The 20,875-nt window shown below is 43.6% G+C and overlaps 1 protein-coding gene across 1 annotated transcript; it reads left to right on the plus strand.

Moving 5' to 3' along the window:
* The first annotated feature begins 2,029 nt into the window (after positions 1 to 2,029).
* Positions 2,030 to 16,265, plus strand: LOC140219275 (uncharacterized). The gene is made up of 4 exons (XM_072289066.1): positions 2,030 to 2,085; positions 5,481 to 5,574; positions 10,476 to 10,801; positions 15,861 to 16,265. The coding sequence occupies exons 2-4, from the start codon at positions 5,493 to 5,495 to the stop codon at positions 16,104 to 16,106; spliced, it is 654 nt and encodes a 217-aa protein (XP_072145167.1). The 5' UTR covers positions 2,030 to 2,085; positions 5,481 to 5,492; the 3' UTR covers positions 16,107 to 16,265.
* The last annotated feature ends 4,610 nt before the right edge of the window (positions 16,266 to 20,875 follow it).

Consider the following 20,875-nt stretch of genomic DNA (forward strand, 5'->3'; position numbering starts at 1 on the left):
CAACGACAACAACCACAACACGAAGCGGAATAAGAAAGGCTGGACACACAGCTGGCGCCAACAAGCGGCAATTACTCGATGATTTGGCCACAGTAGCGGCGTGTGCGTGGAACGGCCGTACCGTCGTTCAACTCGGAAATACGAGACGCCACTCGGGATATCGTTGGCCGCTACAGACGGAAATCTGAATGTTGCGCTGCCTAGCTTGCAGCCCCCGCCGCATTTCGACGGCACCAAAATGCAGAAATTTTCGTGTGCATAGATTTAGGTGCATGTTGAAGAACACAACGTTGGTGCATGTTGAATTGCAATGCATGCTCACTGACCTGGACAGGCAAAGCAGAAGAGTGGGTTTAAAAATTAATCTGCAGTCAACTAAAGTAATGTTTAACAGTCTCGGAAGAGAACAACAGTTTACGACAGGCAGCGAAGCACTGGAAGTGGTAAGGGAAAACATCTACTTAGGGCAGGTAGTGACCGCGAATCCGGATCATGAGACCGAAACAATCAGAAGAATAAGAATGCGCTGGGGTGCGTTTGGCAGGCATTCTCCGATCATGAACAGCAGGTTGCCATTATCCCTCAATAGAAAAGTGTATAACAGTTGTGTCTTACCAGTACTCACCTACGGGGCAGAAACGAAAAGGGTTCTTCTTAAATTGAGGAGAATGCAACGAGCTATGGAAAGAGTGATGGGGGTAACGTTAAGGGGAGGATAATAAGAGAGCACATTGGGTGAGAGAACAAATGAGAGTTAATGACATCTTACTTGAAATCAAGAAAAATAAATGGGCATGGGCAAGGCATGTAACGAGGAGGGAAGATAACCGGTGGTCATGAAGGGGTACGGACTGGATTCCAAGAGAATGGAAGCGTAGCAGGGGGTGGCAGGTAGTTAGGTGGACGGATGAGATTAGGAAGTTTGCAGGGGCAACAAGGCCACAATTAGCACATGACCAGGGTAGTAGGAGAAGTATGGGAGAGGCCTTTGCCCTGCAGTGGGCGTAGCCAGGCTGACGATGATGATGATGATGAATAACTTCAGGTGGTGAAAATTGATGCGCAACCCTCCTCACGACGGGCCTCATAATGACATCGTAGTTCTGGCACGCAAAATCGATTGCCTTCTTTAATTAATTTTTAACGCTATATAATAATGCTTATTAAGTCATTTCATCAAGAGGCGGGCACCATTGCGCATGCGCGACGACTGTTTGAGTACGGTACTTCTTTTGTGCATATAGGTGGAACAGTGCCTACGATGAAGAAACGAGGTGTGGCAAACAGTGTAATGTGCGACAGGAGAGACAGCTGCAGCAGGCTTCTTCGAATTATTTTAACACTATTTAAAGTGCATTTCGATTGGTTAACGAGACGATGTCCCGACAACTGAACTACAACACGGCGTTGATGGCGTTTTGTGTATGACGATGTCCCACAAGTGTATTCCTCGGGCAGCCCCTTACAAGCACATCACCGAAAATAGCGAAATATTATAGCAATTATATAGAGTTAAAATTTATAGCAATTTATAGCGGCACGCACACAACCATTAGAGTTCTCCGTGTTCGACGAGACTATATTTATGGAGTATTTTTACCTATAATCCCGTAGCATCGCAGCCAGGAACTGCAGTCGCACAGCCTCTCTTCGCGGACTGTGTTGGTCGAAGTAACGCCTCTCTGTTGACTGTAGTACCACCGACGGCGTCGATTCGGTGGGATGACCTTGACGAAACGCAAATAGGGAAACGAGAATGGAGCGAACGCCTACCGGTGTCGCGTTGTGAAATTGTTTAGAAGCTCTCGTTTTCACGTGGTGTACACGGTGTTGCGACCGAATTACTTTGACCGCTGCCAACATGCGTAAATTGGGACGTGAGCCATTGTCGTAAGCAGCCGAAGATGTTGCCCCTACGATTGCAGCCGCATGGGCGAAGTTGCCGGCATCTTTCTCGTTACGGCTCGGCGGACTTTGTATAAAAGCCATTTCGCGGCACCCCGATCGTACAGAATCAAGACAAGGCGACATCAGCACCCTTCCAGAGAGCCAGGAATAGAAGTTGTGTCATCAGAGAGGTGCGAGGTAGTAACATACAATCTCCTTAAGCTTGAATTTTATGTAACTGTGTCAAAAAGCCATTATATATATATATATATATATATATATAGTGAAGGTGCTAGCGAATTCTAGTTAACATTTAAATTAAATGTAGAGTAGTGTGGTATAAGACGGCGCGACTAATATTGCTGACATATCTACGGAGAGATTTATTATGTATTGTTGTATTCTGTCCAGTTCCATATTTATTCAAATAGTGAACCAACTTCGCAAGTATTAATTTTAATGGGCACCTCGAACGGGAAACTTGTTGAGCGTTTTATGAAAATTCTTTTTAACTATTGTTTACCTTTCGAGCAATAAATTTTTCTACGTTGTAAAAGAAAGAAAGCTGGAATAGATAAAAAGAAAAGATGCAGACCCGACGCACAACGCAAGCGGGACTGATGGCAGGTGTGAATGTGACAGCCAACTTCATCATCGGAGCCACTAAAATGCCTCAGCGAAAGCGCAATAGGTTGAAAGCGCTCTTTGTTTTTCCGTAGTGAGCTTTAGAGGAAAGAATCGTGGCCATACTACGAAAACTAGCGATCACATATGTTCTTTTTTACAATGCGCCGGCTTTCTTTAATCGCGTTGAAATTTACCGCGTAACATGTGGATTGTGTAAGAGGGCTGAAAGCAGTCTCTTGGAGTGCTGTAGAACTATTTGTGTAATTGTAAATGGGCAAATTGTTGAAAGAGTAGGGTTGAAGATTAATATGCAGAAGACAAAGATACTGATCAATAGCCGCGCAAGGGAAAAAGAGTTCAAGATCGCCAGTTGGCCTCTAGAATGTGTGATGATGGTCAATTAAAACACGTGGAACCCTGATCATGAGAAGAAAATTTATATAAGAATAAAAATGGATTGGATCGCATACGGCAGTCGTTGTCAGCACATGACTAGAAGCTTACCATGATTATTGAAAACGAAGGTGTACAATCAGTGCATTTTACCAGTGCTGGCATATTGGGTAGAGACTTGGAGACTGACAAAGAAGCTTGAGAAGTTAAGAGGAAGCTTTAGCTCGAGTGCTCCTATCTAAATACATGTAAAAGAGAATTCGTTTTTCTCGGCAACCACTGCACCAAATTTGACGAGGTTTGTTGCATTTAAAAGAAAAACTTAAAATGTAGTGACTGTTGGTTTTGAATTATTGAGTTAGGTCCTCAATTTTTTATTAAAAATTGGCAAAAATTGAAAATTTTCAAAAAACGAAACTAAAGTTTACAACTCCGTAACTAAACAACTAAAAATGATAATACAATTCTGTGAACTGCATCTAATAGTACATCTAAAGCGGACAAAATTGATATGTTACACATGAATATAAAAAAATTGAATCATAGGGAAATACAACTTTTGCTAAACCGTTGTAGCCAACGTAACAAATTCACGTAAGATGTAAAATGACATATTGAATTTGTCCGCTTTGAATGATCTAATGTATGCCGTTTACAGAACCGCGATATCAGTTCTTGATGCAGAGGTATGAATTTGTACACTTCGTGCTTCTATATTTTTCAAACGGTCAAATATTTGAAAATCGTTTTAAGAAAATTCAAGCCCTAAATCGAAATTCCGCTTCCAACAGTCACTAGACTTTTTCTTTCAAATGCAACAAATTTCATCAAAATCGGTCCAGGGGTTATCTCATAAAAACGTTTTTGCGTTTTACATGTATTTGAATAGGCCGCGTCAGAGTTGGGCCCGAGCTAAAGCTTCCTGTTAAGGACCGCGCAAAGAGCGATGCAACGAAGATTGCTAGGCATAACGTTAAGAGACTGAAAGAAAGTCATTTTGATGAGAGAGCAAACGGGTGTAGACGATATTCGAATTGACATCAAGAGAAAAAAATGCAGCTGGGCAGGTCATGTAATGCGCGGGTAGATGACTGTTTGACCATTAGGGTTACAGAATGGGCACCAAGAGAAGAGAAACGCAGTCGAGGATGGCAGAAGGTGAGGTGGGGCGATGAAATTAGGAAAATCGTGGGTGGTAGTTGGAATCGGTTGGCGCAGGACAGCGGTAATTGGAGATCGCAGGGAGAGGCCTTCGTCTGGCAGTGGACACAAAACAGGGTAATTACGATGATGATTATGAAATGTTTCGCAGCCTCTAAAACCTGGCAAATCGATTCATTCATTCTTATAACCATTCAGTGGCGCAGAATACAAAACATACCGTGATTCGCTGTTTAGAGTGCATAAACATATCTTATGGTGCACCGGCATATCTCTAAATTATCACTAAATTTAGCTAGAGTGCTTTGTAGAAGGAGCACGGATGTACCTGGTGGATATTACATTCCGGTTAATGTTTCAATTATTCTCGAATCACGTTTTCACTTCTAGGCTACGGGCAGATACGTAGCATTGAAACCTAAACTGAGGCTAATTTGGGCAGTTGAAATCTGGACATCATTATAAGTACTTATGACTAAAATAGTACGGGATAATTGTTTCTAAGTTGAACTTATGACAGTTGGCGTATATTGGTATGGCCGTGACCTACAGTAAGCACTTTGTCTCTAAAGCCATCGTGCATGTTTTTCGTCGTGCGTGTGTGGAGCGGCAGACGTGGACACAACCTACGTGTTGCTGGAGTGTGCCTTGTATGACCAGCAAAGGCAACACAAACTTATGGGTATGGCCCATCATCCACTGTCAGTGGGGACCGTACTTGGACCATGGCCTGGTAGTGGCCTTCAAGGAACAGCTTTCAGTGCAGTGAAATACGTTATTATTAGGGACATGTGTTCAAAACAACCTCGACGATTTTGTAGAGCGACTCACGTTATAGGGTGGTGTTCCGTCTTTTTATTGTTTTTTTATGCTGTATGTGCTATTGTTTGCTCTTGCGTGCATGAATTGTAGTATTTATTAGCTTTCTTTATTGTAGTTATTTCTCTATCTCTAAAAGCAAATACATGTTTTTCATATATTGCAAATGAGGCGGCAGGAGGCATACCGCTTCAAACCTCTCTGGTTTGACCCTGTTACACGCTAACTACCTACTTTGTGCTTGTGATTTAGGGTGCGCTATGTCTAGACTTCGGAGACACCAAAATGTTTTTAATCATTAAATTTTTGCAGTCGAACTGTCACAGGCGAATGTGCCATTACTTCTTGGACGGCAATCAACTATGAATATAAAGAGCTCTTCTCTGATATTTTAAGCATTTCCCCACGGATGTTTTCATTCATTTCACTTTCAATGGCTGATGCGTTGCTGCAGAGGTTTGAAATTTTCTGTTAACGTGTCTTGTTAGTGACGTAAGGAAATCTGTTGTAAAGGGCTCATAAGAGAAGTTCCTTATTCATCAGTACGATTTCGTAGCTTTTCTGCCTAATTCAATTATCTTTCCTCTTCACAGCGTTGCTGCAAGATGAGGACGCCATTCATCACTGCTCTGATGTTGGTGAGCGTTGGCAAGGCCGCTGCTGTTCCCCCACCGTATGTGCCAACAGGTAGGCCGACCGCAAGGCTCAGGGGTCGATTGCTTTGTGTACAGCCGCTAGCAATGATATACGTCTGTCACACACTAGCAAAAAAAGAAACTCAGATTATAGCATAATTCAAGTTTAGCAAGTTGCATGACGAAGTCAAAATTAATATTTATATTGCGGAGATCATATTGTTTCCTTGTTAAATTTGTATAAAACATTTCCAGTTATTGAAAACTGCTAGTTGCCCACGCGAGGCTTTGTCAATCTATTACATAGGAGGACGCAGTATATGTATATATGCTTCTAGAACTGAGATATCAGGGAGATGCGTATTAAATCGAACTCGAACAAAGAGGGAAGGCAAGAAGGAAAATCAGGTAGCCTTGGAAATAACTCACAAATCGCTTGAAAGTTGCTGGGGTCGGTGTTTGTGCTACCTTCCACTGATAGCAAGTTGTTTGTTCCGCGTGACGATCACCACCTCCGTAATAACAAGAAGCTTGCTGAACGCTGGTCAGAATCATAATTACAACTTAGTCAAAAGGTCCTTAATTGTTGTGAGCTTTAGTCACTTTCATGGCTACATTGTCTTTTGTAGTCTAAGTGACTATGTTAAAGACGTGTATATACTGTCAAAATTCTTCAAAGTGCACTGTATAAGTTCAATGTGTCAGATCGCATAAAGTGCCCCTCTTTCGATAAGTTTGCATACTTTGGGGCATATTTTTGTTCCTCCCAATAAGCGTCAATTATATTGCTTGTATTTCCTTTCTCGAAAAGTCTGATTTCGGTACAGTATTCCTGTCAAGAATGCAATCTCACGCTGATAATGTGCATGCCGCTCGTGACCCGGTAGTGCCGGGTTAAAGCAAAACGTACGAAATAAAGATAACACATTATTGTTATGAGACTAAAAGACGCCACAAAATATGTAAACAGTGTTTAGAACGATTTCATAAAGATGTACTGAAGAGCTTATCAGTGACGTCTCTGAATGTCGTCCAAGCTGATTCTCTACTAAGCAGAGCGCCATCTTAAAATCTGATAACATTGCAGAAAATTCGGGGTTGCGTTTCCTTTTCACTGTTGTCCCCCCATCGCAGGTGGTAACAAAAGCTAGAGCAAAGAATCCAGTAGAACAATTTTAAATTAAAACGCCTTATTCCAGCGGATCCTTATCATCGCTCACCTACATTTTCACACACACAAAAAAACTGAAGTTTTGCGGACCACGACCAGGAGATTTCATTTTTGGGGTTATCAACAATGGTGCCGCGTCTGGCAATAAGCGGAGGTAGTGCCCTCAGCTCACTGCAAGAGCCGCTGTAGGGATGCGCCTCGTGGGTGTGCAATCGCACGGCAGTCTTCGCAGTTCTTGCGCTAAGGCTAAAGCGCACAAAAAATAACTACACAGGATATGGCGCAATACCAACGACTTCATGCACAGTTTTAGCTTGCAATAACAGCTTCCCACTAGAACTCACATCCTTAATTCAAAGACACAAATTTTGGTACTTTTTTTTGTCGAATTGGTCATGCAGTTAGTGGCCCAATAATTATTCCACTGGCTCCAGAGGAATGATGGTCGAGTGCCGTAGGTTTCATAATTATATATTTTACCAGCTTTTGTAACAGTTCGGTTCACATTAGGTAATACAGCCTGTAGATCTGTTTGAAAATATTGCTTATGAAGGAGTATGCATATTTCTGGCGTTTTTGTTTATCCTTGCGAAGCTGATTAGTTCTCAGAAATTTGGCGTATGGCCCGAGTGAAATCATTTTATCTTCCGAATGCCCCCGCAAAACTCTCCCGAGTTTTCTTAAGATGGAAAATGGAAATAAATGATTCATACTGTCGAGCGCCACTCACCTGTGTTGGATGTTGCCATTATCTCTTGGACCTTACGGTGCATATGAGATACGCGTAATGGTAATTTTCACGACCACCAAAAGTTCCACATCGAAGTGAATTATTCTTTTATTCTCAGCACTCAGAAGTAGCTACGTCTGAGTAGTGATATTTTTACTCGTAGCTATTGCTCAGCATTTACTTTCTGTTAAGGTACATAAACATATAAGCAGAAATGCGAACGAGGCAAGAAATAAACGTAATTTCGCAGCGAATCCAGGGGTATGTCACACTTGTGGAGCGCGCAGAAACCAGCTCAACATATTCTTGCAGGTTATTGTGCCAAGCTCCCTGATCTACCGAGACAACGGGATAATTTACAAACCTGCACCATGCCATATGTAAAAGTTTAAAGCAAGAACTTCTTTTTTGTGCCATCTTGGAGTCTTAAAATATGTACATGAATTCTTCTTTTCACTTCAGTTCTTTAGACGAGAAAATTCTTACCACCCTTGAGACTTGCCTTGTGCCGAATAGTAATAAAATGTCTTGCTCTTCGTACTCTTAGCTACTCTTCGGTCATGACCGCCATGTGACGTTGATACGCGCTTGCCGTTCGTGAAGTGAACCAACTGGGAGTGACGCATTAACAAAATGAGTACCTGCCCGGTAGATGGCGATCATTGTTAGAGGAAAAAACTCATTAAAATGTAGCTTGTCCATTGATTATTATTCAACAATAAAACCTACAACCATTTTTAAATTTGTAGAAATTATAAATGCATGATAACTGTATTTCACTGCGCACATGCGAGTCAGAACAGTGACACACCGGCTCGCAAATTCTGCCATAGACTTTAGCAGGGCTAAATTGCACAGACGAAATTGTGTGTGAAACTTCCAATACTTGCTGCAAAAAAACATAGAAGCTGCTCCACGCGAATCAAGTTATATAACGACAAAAAAGACACTAAAAGAGTCTGAAAACGATGTTATGCCAAAGAGCAGGAAAATTAAACAATTACTGACTGGCATCACGGTTGTTCCAAGACATCAGCGCTGCATTTCGAACTTTCCTTCCTAAAACACGATATACGTTTCGGTACACGGTGCAGTAAGTAGACCGAGGCCCATCCGTACTGAAAAACGGTGGCTGTACGAGCTACAATATTTTGTGTTTTGTTTTAGTTCAATGTTTGTGTATTTCTGTTGGTGTGGATGGGAAAATGTTCACACGAGGTTCTGGCAAAAATTCAATAGCTCGTACTGCTTTCGTCAGTGTTATCATCACAGTGTAGCAACCAATCTCACAGTGCGACTTACTAGTCTTGACCATCAATTTTTCAACGTTTACTCTGCTGTCCCATTCCAGCTTAGACCCTAGATAGTGACTAGGGGCGCTATTGCGTAAAACTATTCCAATATGTTTTTATTCCGATCTCCTGAAGTCAAACTTGCGTAATGGTCGACGCAAGCATCGGGCGGTCACCCGCAGGGTTTTCTGAACAGACCAATCAAACGCTCTCCTCATTCATAGGAGGTCACTTCTGTTTGCTTGAAAAACGAATAACCTATCCTACACTGAGCGGGTTGTCTTATTGAATTCGCTGACAAGAGACGAGGAACACGCTCAAGCGGAGAGGGATTCGATGGGGCCGAGTCACTGCACTGAAAATCGATAACCGGATGAAGAGGGTGGTGCCGGCGTCAGCAATTAGCTTGCGGTGGCTGATGGAAAATCGCGGCGGCATGCAACGGAAGCTTAAGAATGACGGTAAATCGGACCCTCAGCACAGAAGAGTTGGCAGAACGAGGTCGTAAACATGCCGAAAGTGCTCGCAAGCGTTACACAGCCACGCAAAAAGTTTTAGTATACGAAAATAAACCCATGCTCTTAGGCAGGTGCGACTAGCCAGTCCCTGAGCCATCGGCGGCAGTCATCTTTTATTCCTATTGGAACGGGGCAGCCTGCGGCTATTCAGAAGAAATTTCAGTTTTGTTCGGCATATTAATGCATCTTTAATGCGTACACGTCACTGCGACGCGGGGAGTTTTTGAGGTTTTGTGACGTCGCGTGACAAGCAGGTGAAGTGGGTGCAGCCCGAAAACTTTTGACCAATAGCCGAGGGCTAATGGCGAAAATGCGTCGAATGGTAACTCTTTTTCTTTTGTTCGGTCAAATCATGCGTAATCTGTACGTACACGTCATATCAGATGGGGAGCTATCACGGTTTTCGTGACATCGCATGACAGACAAGTGATGTGGGGGTGGTCCGAAAAAGTTTTGAACCAATCGCGGAGGGCTGATTGCAGAATCGGAATAGAAAAGTTTGGAATAGTTTTACGTTATAACACCCTAGGATTGCATTTCCTCATGATAGATGCGGCGTTCATCTAAAGAGGCCAAATGGCTTCTGTGGTCGCAGTTTGGCAGTCCTAGCAAAGCGGCATCTCGTGTCGCTGTGTAAAATTAGATTCAGTTGGTAGAGTGCTCCAAAAAGTGAAATATGTTCACATCTCTAACAACTGCATACGATTGAAGTTCTTTGATCTGAAACCCAACTAATTATTTATTCATTCATTCACTTATTTTGCATACGGCAGCCTTACAAGGGCTATAGCAGGAGTGAGTAATATATATGATTGTCAGAGAACGAATATCAAAGGTGGCCAATTAGGCCCCGTGATACGTACCGGTAGAATATTTTTTTTAATCGAATGTTAAATGCGCCCCGCCTGATAGCCTGCAGGAGGATAATTCAATTAGTTGATGCAATGGTGATTAGACCATTATGGACAAATGGTCGAAGAAATGATGTCGCTATAGCCGTCGTTTCGACAAGCGGGCTTGTCTTGCAGAGGGACGGCGACACGCCCCTTTGTATAATCGTTAACTATAGGGAAATCCCTAGTTCGACAGCTGTTGATCGTCTCATGTATACGTATTTCTTTCTTGCATACTTTTAAGTGGACAAAGTCGCAGCTAGTACTCAAGCTCATCTGCTTTGTTATTGGTGGGCGTCATTCGCACCGCTCGGTGAGCAGAAGGCCTGGTTTTGTTTGTATTTCGCAGGTGACTGCGACTTCTCCGGTTTGGACCTCGACGCTATGGTGAATGACATCATAGGCAAGTTGCCTACGGAATACTCGACCAAGAGCGCCAAGCCAGACGAAGTTCTCCCTGGGCTCTACTTGGGCTCCATTGTCCTCAAGGGCATGGACATACTGCGACCGTACGGTGCCGCTTTAGGCTACTGCCGCAACGGTACCAGACTGGTACAGGTGGATCTGGCAACCACACACGGACCGCTGGCAGCCATTGTTCCTTGGAAGACATGCGGAGGACAGAAGGGAACCATCGAGACGTACACCGGAGCCAGAGTTACCGTTATATTCGAGGTAATTACAACGTGCGAGCCTGCGCCACGCGGGTGTTGTGTAATCATTTCGAGCGTAAATGCGCTAGACATGGATCTAGGAGCTGGTAGGTTTCAAATTGTCCTCTTATAGGCGCACCATAAAGGCATACGAAATTGGGCTTATGAGCCACTCTATTGGTTTGTTGTATTTTTGTGTGTAGTGCGACATATTAAGAAGGAAGCTTCACGAATACTTAATTTCAATGTGAGAAGTGCAGTACGCATGAAATGAAACGTGGCAGGAAAGTTTTGAGCACAAACCCGATAAGCCCAGTCACTCGATAGCGTAATGTCACGCTGCTACGCATTTGGTAGGTAAAGGTGGCATCAACTATAATCTAAGCATAAGGGCAAAACAGCTTTGTAACAGGAACTGGAGACGGGGGAAACGAAGACGCGGAAAATTGTGAGGCCTAAATTCGCGCATATCATTCCCTGAGCACTTCAGGAATGAAGCCCTAAGAGGCGTGAATTCTATTTGTCACATACATATCTGTTCTTGAGTACACATTTCCAATTGCTTTCACTTCATCCATGTAACCTCTCCAAACCAGGTATTAGAGAGTTTTAGAAAAGGGGCCCCAATAGTTTGGGGCCCCAAAGAACTTTGCGGGTGTTAGCGTTGGGGCACGCAGTAGTGAAGAGCTTTAGAATAGGGTTTTACGTTTGCGGCTAGCGTCTTGCGCTGACAGCGCCACTACGGCGTTAAAGAAAAGCTATTAGAAATAATTAAATAAAATATACCATTTTATGATACAAATGGTAATCTTGACTTGTGTGTATTCACATTTAATTACAATTTAGAGGTTAATTATTCTATAAGCAGCAAACAATTAGCTGCGCTTAGTTTTGAGCAAACCAACTTTACGTGCCTTCACCAGCCAAGCTTAGCCGTGTTAGGCCTACGAGCCATCAGATGCACAATCGAATACGAAATCAGCGGCGCCTAATTAATCAATCTTCATAACACACGCTAGTTGAGAAAAAGCGATAACCGCAGTCACTCTTCCTAGCTTGCGAACTTCAAGCGTTACCACGAATCGAACACAGTTTCATGCTAGGTTAGAGCCTTCGCTTCGATTGGTGCCGCCATGAGTGCTGACGCAAAGCTTTTGGGGCGGCTATTTGGGCTCCCGCTAAATCGGTGAAATAGCGTTCCCAACGCAAAACCAAAACGCAGTTTGCGTCTCGCGCATGCGCAGTGGCTTCGACGCTATTCCTTTGGGGCCCCAAAACGTTTGGGGCCCCAATTCTAAAACTATTGTCGCGCAGCCGGAACAATATGTGCAAGTGTTCATAGGTATAAAGACGAAATCTTTGAAAAGGGGACATATCACGAGAGTAAATTGGATGCCGGTTTTCTTGAAGGCATCATGTTCATTCACCAACTTTACAAGACGCTTAAGTGAATGGAAAGTAAAAAAAGAAGCCGACGATTTTTACTTTGCTGTTAATCAAGGAAAGCTGCGGTTGTGCGCGACTGCGAAGCAACCACAGCGATAACCAGTGCATCATTAGACACACCCAGGCTGTCACTTCATGTAGTATCACTTCACTCAAACTAAATCTTTTGTAGGACAAAGAAAAGAAGTTTCTTCCTTTTCCTACCCTAACGTTTACTTGTGACCGCATGTAGTAAAAATGAGCGCGCTCTCGACGTTGCTATTTAAAACTTCTTGAAGCTCTCCGACTCCTCTGAAGTGTAATTTTTTGAAAGTGCAGCCCATTAAGTTAAGCTGGAGTGCTGCGGTGAAGTTAAACAGACTGCAGAAGGGACAATGTACAAATTTTCTCTGCATGTATGTAGGCGAAACCTTTACGAAACAGTGACATCACGTAATGAAGCTGCAGGCTTCCTAACAATAGTGAGGACATTTCATCTGGCAACATGTCTTGTATTGAAAAGGCTACCTCAGGCTAGAAACAATATACGCACAGGAGTACTTACCGAAGTTTGAGGTTTATTGACGTGTAAATGTACGGGTCACATCCAATTCCAATTGTAGGTGAAATAGCAGGTGTGATCGTCAAACGGGTTAGTGTGAACAATCACGGCATATTGCGACTCAGCATTGCGAAAGAAGCCTCAGGACACGTGGGCCATATTTGCAATACCAAACTCCTCCACTTGGGCATTCTAGGCTAGGTATCATCAGTCTGCTGTAACCAGAGCACTGCGGCGCTTACCCGATCTGACCCAAAGCTATACATATGCTGAATTAACAGAGACAATGTGTTGGGCTATACTAATCTCACGAAGAAATTATTATCATCACATAACAAAACCGGTTTGCTCTTCTTGTGAATTTATATAGCTAAATCACGAGAAAAGAACCCGACGACTTCTGTTATACCACAACAACAATAAAGGAAGCAGCCTGCACTGACCTGCTTTGATAATCGTTCCTTTACTTTGTATCACTGGAGTCGGATCAGTTGGTCCGATTAGTAGATGACGCAGTGAATGCAGATAAACTTTCATAGGCACGGAACCAAATTCTTTGGCGGATCAAGTCACCGCTAGCACAAACGCAGAAACTGTCCTGATTGTTTTCAGCGCTTTGAATTGGCAAGAAATTTGCAACTTACGTTATAAATTTCTGAACTTTTCTTTTTCTAGCTCCAATCAAATAATTGTACCTCTGTATTTGCTTTTCATTCCTCTATGACATTTTTAAATGCAAGCGTTTTCTAGTAAATTTCTAGCTCTGTAAGTGAAGACGTGAGCTTGTACTTCTGCATGCAGGTGTTTTTGTGTGATGTTTCCTAGGAGTGCAGTCCAAAATTTTACACAGCCATAAGTTTTGTGCGCGCTCTAAATCTTTCGGTGTTCATTGTATATAAGCCTCCGCCTCCGTCCTTATGCGATCCTGATGTGCCTTAGGGTAAACAAAAGAAAAAAAAGGAACGTGCCCGAGCGCAGTTCATAACTGAAACAGAAATATCGCTTGTGAAAGCAATGAGTTCTCCGTAAGGACGCAAGTAATCGCTTTGTCTGCTTATACAATTGTTCAGTCTTACTTTCCATACTAAAAACTAATTTCATGAAATTATACTAGGCGGTATTTAGTAACAACAAAACTTTCAAAGACATTTCATTAGGCATGAACGATAGCCTATTCAGGCAACGTTAATGACACTATTATTGTTTTATACTCAGCGTGAACATTAGACTTTCGTTCCGCAGTCGCAATCACGAAACTTTAGCAAGTAGTTCAACTGCATGTAGGTTCCAGTCTTCATCGCGGTTGGGTACTGAAAGTTAAATTGACGTGTATTCACGGGCACTGCGGCTGACATGAGTTCTGAACGCAAAATTACGCAGTTCACAAAATATTTCGAGACTGGCTCTGTTTTCAAGACGCTATTTTATTGTACATTTAAACACTGTCCCCTGGGAAGTACCGTGGTTGCAGTGTTTCTGCCACTTAGCGAATATTTCCTTGAAGGCTTTTTCTGTACGAGGTGAGCTATTTCTGAGATGACTTGCTTTTTTAACACTCGCTTCAAGATGGCGACCTTTGAGCCGAGCATCTAAGTTTGAGAAGAGAGCGACGCCAGCAGGAGACAATTTCGTCCACATTGGGGCGTGCGGAAGAGAGACCACGTCGTTTCCTGCGAGAAACTCGCTTGCGTGTAAAGCTCTGTGACGAGGTGAATTGTCGTTGTGCAGCGTCGAGATTATCCTGCATCATATATTGTCTTGTTCTGGCGCTGAGCGACCTCGCTCACGACATGCCAAAACGTGGCTGTAACACTCGCTCTTGGCGGTCTGTCAATCCAGGACAAATTAACGGCGTGCAGTGCTTCGGATGTCGCAAAAAGACGAACGAACATGATGCTTGTCTAACTGCAGGCTTACCAGGGGTTTTTTCGGTCGTTGAGGCGTGAGACTTTTCCACTGTAGAAAATGTTGCTTCGTTTCGAAGCCCTGCACGCACGTCCACGTTCTATCCCCAATGATGTTAATCGACGTGAAAGACGGCTTATTTGCTAGATTTTACACCCACTCACATTGCTGTCCCCAAAATATTTCCAACCTAGCTGAAAGGTCGCCGTTCTTACAAGATTCTTTAAATCAAGTGCCCATCGCAGAAAGTTCTGGAAATTTCCAGCAAAAAAAAGGTCTTCCAATACAATATGAACAAAGTGGGAAAAAATAGGGAAAGTGTTGTGCTGCTGATAAAGTGGACTATGTCCAGCGACATTGTACATAAATATAGTGCGTTTCTGAAAGCGGAGGTGGCCAGAAAAGTTTTTGATACCACCTTGTAATTGAAGTCATGCTGTATTCCGACCTATATATAAACTCATTCTGACCGCACACATGCTCCGATTCCCGGAGACTGGCTCGGACTCAGACACACACCCGCTGGGACTTCCATGGGCCGATTTAAAATTCCTGGATGATATAAGTCTGCATGAGTTTGTGTAACTCGACTCACAGTTGGTTCACCAATCTACTCCACGCCCTCGTCCATAAAGATGTGGGCTTACTAATATCTTTAGTCACGTGATGAAACCTTGCGGCGACCCGCGGGATCTCCCCGTAATGACACCTTTCAAGCCTATCTGACAAGCTTGTTCACTTTCACAGCCTCATTTTCCCATGCCGGCGAACAAAAGCTCGGGCGTCGGTAAAGAAATGTATTCCAGAGATAATAATTACAAGCATATGAAAAAAAAAACGCAAATGTGAAACATGCAGTTTTCATTGATTGACAGTCACTGCAGTTCTCTTTCTTTTTGCTAATATAGTGTGCTTTATTTTGTTTTACCATTTTGCGTCAATGGTTTGGATATGTCAGGACAGAAGGGTTTCTGAACTTCTGTCAAGCTGCTTTCTGACTAGTAGTTTTATCCCAAACATCATTCATTATACCAATGAAAAATAAAGTAACATAATTATTATTATCATTATCCTTACATTGATTATTATTAGAAGTGATAGTATAGTAGCAGTAAATTTTTTTTAGGGTTGCCGTAAACAAAACGACACAAAATTGCTAATGCATTCTGCGCTTTGGCTCCTCCCATAGGTCGTGGATCCCCATGGCGAGGAAGCAAAATCTGACGGCGGAGCAGCGAGGCTTGTGCACCACAGTGGCCCGATTCCGGTGCACCTGGACGATGCCTTCGTGTCCCTGAATGGCGCCGGAGAGTTCTTGGGAACCGCTGTCGCTGTCCTGTCCAAGCTGATCCCGCAACTTCCAAAGGAGTTTTGGAACGATACAGTCAGTTACACGCTCAGCCACATTCTCAAGGAAGCCTCGAACCACTCTTAAGGTCATGTATATGCCAGATGACATTGCGCAGCAACATTTAGCGGCACTGCGTGGCGCCCCCTATTATTTGGTGATGGTGCTTGTATTGGTAATCACAAAGTACACCCTGATTCTGTTTGTACACTTTCGGAATAACGCAATAAACCTCTAACCTGATGACTTGTTTTCTTGCGTTTTATTTTATGTTGTTCACGTTTATGGCTTATTCTACATGAAAGAAAAAGACTGGCACCGGTCTATGCTCAGATAAAGTTATCTATGAAAAAAAAATTGGAGGACGCTTAAGCTTCGCCTTCAAGAGTGGAACGCCATAGCGTTATCGCACCCCGTTCGCACCGCTCACTCATTCCCCAATCACGCGGTGAGTGCCGAGGAACGCAGTGTTCGGCGCTGCAACGAAACGTGCGCCTGAGCAAGCGGAACGAACCATAGAACTCGGTGTCTCGAAGGGAGAAACGATCTACGCGAGCCAAACGTCATGATCGGCACGGACAGCCGGGCCGCGACGCGCCATGAAGGCGGACGCGATCATGGGGCTGACACCTCGATGGGATCGTCCTCCATCTCGCTTGGGAGCACCACGCAGACGCATGACTCGTCGCCAGCAGCACGGCACAAATCGCAGCGGACGCTTTCCCACCAGACGCGTTACGGCGCAGCGATTACGTCAGAGGTGTGCCGCACCTATGAATCGCGCTGTGAGCGGAAAGAGGAGCCGCGTTGCCTAAACACGAGGGTTCGAGTGACGCACGCTGGAAGTTGGAAGGGGGGGAGAGCGAGAAAACCCATTAAACACAAGGGTATTGGGGCATCCTCCCACCGGTCCCCGCACGGTCCCAATGCGCTCGAACGAGACGAGGGGGAGAAGCGGGCGAGTGGCACGCCAACTGTTGGGGCAGCGCCGTACATTGCGAGGAGGGGGTCTTCTGTGTTTGCCGCAAGATGGCTCTGCGTGTGCGCCAAGCGCAGAAGAAATGTAGCGGAAACGTACTTCGCTACTCGTTGAACTGCGACTTCTGTAATTTACATGCTCATAATTACCGATATCCACCGCAGTATAACTTTGTACGGCACGTTTCTAAGGCAACACCGCATTCACTAGAGGCGCTTTTGTCCCGCTTTGAACCATCGAACTCATGGCTGAGTGGTAGCGCCTCCGTCTCACACACCGGAGACCCTGGTACGATTACCCAGCCCATCTTGCAAGTTGTTTTTATTTATGAATTGCCTTCCGGGATATTTCGCTCACGGCCAATGCCGCCGACGCCTACGACACCGGCTTTTCTGCGACACGAACTCCTTAACGCTGTCGCGTTAACACAGACATGAAGCTTACAAGAACGTAAAGTTAGGAAAGGTTGGAGGGTTGCATGCATGGCGTAATAGGAGAGATGAGATGGAAAAAGAACAGTTGGCCGAATTCAGTATGCCTTTAGTTTCTAAGTGGGCTTTGTCATTGGCCGACCGCTTTAACTAGTGATATGTCCAGGATCAGGAGCCGCTGAAATTATCTCTCACGAGTAATTGTAGCGTAAGAGCTTTCTTCTCAGTACGTTCCCGGAAAAGGATAAGGTCGGAAAGGACTGTTTGCCGCATACAAAGAAGAAATTGCTGTACCAAAATAAGTGCCAGTTGAACAACACGAAAAAAGAATATACATCAAAGCGTTAGAAGGCACGGCACGACGTGCGCGTTCTACCACACATAGCCTTACTTAGGTATGAAAGAGACTACAAAACTTCAGCACTAGCTTTTGTAATGTGAGAACAACATTGCAGGTTACCAATAGGCCTGATAGATCAGGGCGGCGCTATGTCGTGCATTATTCCAAGCCTATCACGTACACGGTTTTTATTTTATTGAACGTGAGGATACAGGCCATAAAAAGGCTTTTGACCATCTCGGGGCGAGAACATGAAAGCAGGGGAGGAACTAATTCACATCTGAGATCGGTGATCCCTATCAGTGCCTTCAGGTATATTACATCGCTCTAATTTGTACGAGAGCAAAAAATAAAGAAAAAAATATGCAGATCTAACATACATGTTGGAGTCCATGTGATGCCAAGCTTAACTAAAACGGGTAATGAGATGTTTTACAACTCACTGTAATGCTTATAATTTTGTGTACTTTTATCATGTACTACGTGTAGTCTCAGTCAATTTGTATCTTTATCCACTTCAAAGGTCGCAACTCTATTGCCATATAATGCTTAGGTTTAAGCACCGCATTTTTCAGAAGATATGCCGAAATGCAAGTTCCTAAAGAAAAGGTGGATGCATAGCGTGAGACGCATACGCAACTACAATTCACCATTCGATTAATCGATCGGTGTGCTTCAGGGCTGCACGTGAGGCGACTATGTGTTCATGTTTTGTGTGCGCAGTTTTTGTTTGGCAGAAAGGAGCGGCGCATACTTACTCAGCATACAAGGCTTAAATGAGCCACTTCGGGGGTGATTTACTAATATATGCTGTGTGTATACATTCACAAACATATCCGCAAGATAACTCCAACGGCCAACAGCCAGGCAGCCATGCCATTTCCGGGAAAGTGGGCAAAAGTAGCTTCACTTAACCAATGGGCTAACAGCGGGGAAAAAAATGTACAGTAACAACTTTTTATGACACAGCTCGTAGGCGCCCGTTCTGCGTTGAGCGTCGGCTGGCCTCGGCGTCGGTTGCGTAACCGAGCGAACGAACAGAGCGAAGGATGAAAGAGTGAACGCGGAGCACAGAGGGGGGTGAAAAAAGTAACCACTCGACCGCGCGAAAGCACTCTTAGCTCTGGGGATCCGAGAGCGATGGCAAGATGAGGAGGAGAGCGGAGCAGGAGGCTATAGTGAAACATTGAGGCAAAAAGCGGAGGGGAAACGGCCTGCGCATGCGCTGAGTACGGAGTACGGGAGTACGCTTAAAGAAAACGGATGTACCTCTTGTTTCATGAAAACTATTCCGAAACAAATTATATGACAATTAGCCGCTAAGAGAACTCTAGCATTACGCCGAGTTTCATATACTTTCTACAATTAGTTAGTTCGGACTGAAGTTGTAAATATTGTGGAATTCCCGTCTGCCACGCGGCGGTACTTTCACAGGTCTTTGCTTCATAAAAGAATAAACATAAATCACTCCACAGTCAAAAGACGTATTCGTTGTCTGTGTCGTTCAGTAATAATAATAATAATAATAATAATAATAATAATAATAATAATAATAATAATAATAATAATAATAATAATTAGTAATACCTAAATATACATAGACGCATCAACTCAAGTAAAACACACCACAGCTTTGCTGCTCATCCTTCTTTACAGAGGGGAAGGGCGCATGAAATATTTGTACGCAAAAAAAAGAGAAAGCTATCACTTGGATTACCAACATGCCCAAGCGTACAAGCTTTCAAAGAATCTACAGGGTGTCCCAGCTAACTGTAGCCAGAGTTTAAAAAATACGCGAATTCCACGTAGCTGGAAAGAACCAAGGTAAAGCTGTTCGCCCTCGCATGGAGATACTGAAATATCTCCAAGCACTTGAAGATACGAGTCAGGCTGTGCGACTCTACCTTGAACCATAAAATGTAAGTGGAGGTTTATAGCGTGTGCAATCCTGACGAGCACTTCAGAACGAGCACTTTAGACCTGATGCATAAAGAAATGTAAATCTTCAACAATCTTTAAGAGAGGTCACCAATCAAAGAAGGTGACAATAAACAAGTAGAGAAAGGCGGCAATTCAGGCTAGTTAGTCTGTAATACTCCAGTCCTACTAAAGCTAAAACGGCGAGGATGGGCATAATGACAACACATGATGCTATGCGTTGTCATGTCTGTCTCTGATCTTTTCCTTCTAGCGCTACTTAGGCTCCCAGAATTAACAGTAGGCTTGCGACACTTGATGTTGTTCCCATACAAAAATTAAACTTCTGACAATATCAGGTAGCATAAACAAATTTTCCATCTAAAAATGTAAATTCTGGCTTTTGCTGCCTGCGAACTCTGGTATAGATTCATAAAAAGTACTCAACAAGTTCTGTTCAATGGACATAAAGGCTAGAGAATGCAGCTTCTTGAGGTTGCTGCACCAGCAATTCTTAATCAAGGAAGGCTTAGAACATGAGTCCTTGTTCTCACAATTTTAGTCTAGAATCTAGCATTTTTAGCAAGGCCACGAAGGGCACTATCTCGCGTAGTTGTGCGACCTCAGGAGAAAGTGTCGATACAAATCAACTCTGTACATTTCGAATAATTAATTTGTTGGCCTGGTTGGTGAGTTCCCCGCTCTACTAAGAGGCCTTCTTGAGAGCTGAAAAAAGCAAATTTCTCGTAAATGGCTGATAGGGGTTATGGACACTCACTGTCTTTAACCTTTGCTCAAAAATTTGATACTTAGGGCAGAAACAGCCTACATGGGTGTCTAAAAAATTAAGCAAGGCAAGAACCCTGGCAGGTATAAATGAGGCTTCTGAAGCAACACGGCTTGTTCTTACAAAGCGCTCGTAATCCTTGTTGCACAGAAATACCATGAGAGAAATTTTCAGGTTTGGCCAGCTGTTTTGGGATTAATCGTGCCTCGACGCGGGTTTTACCAGTTTTTCCATCTTGGGCTAGAGTACGAAGACAGCCTTTCGTGCGTCGGAAATTCAGAACAATTTCTTTGCACGAGTAAGCAAGTGGAAATTACCTAGTATTGGACGTACTTTTCAGAAAACAAGGCTTTCTATGTTATTCAAAGTTGTTCAAAAAGTAGATCCAGTGCTTTGGCTACG

Source organism: Dermacentor andersoni, chromosome 7 (assembly GCF_023375885.2).
Source record: "Dermacentor andersoni chromosome 7, qqDerAnde1_hic_scaffold, whole genome shotgun sequence".
In the NCBI taxonomy this organism is placed as follows: domain Eukaryota; kingdom Metazoa; phylum Arthropoda; class Arachnida; order Ixodida; family Ixodidae; genus Dermacentor; species Dermacentor andersoni.

Bases quoted from the DNA above. Each gene is read 5' to 3' on its own strand.
- LOC140219275 (XM_072289066.1), top strand. From the start codon at position 5,493: ATGAGGACGCCATTCATCACTGCTCTGATGTTGGTGAGCGTTGGCAAG. The intron at 5,575-10,475 runs GTAGGCCGACCG...TGTATTTCGCAG, and splicing joins CCCACCGTATGTGCCAACAG to GTGACTGCGACTTCTCCGGT. The intron at 10,802-15,860 runs GTAATTACAACG...CTCCTCCCATAG, and splicing joins GAGTTACCGTTATATTCGAG to GTCGTGGATCCCCATGGCGA.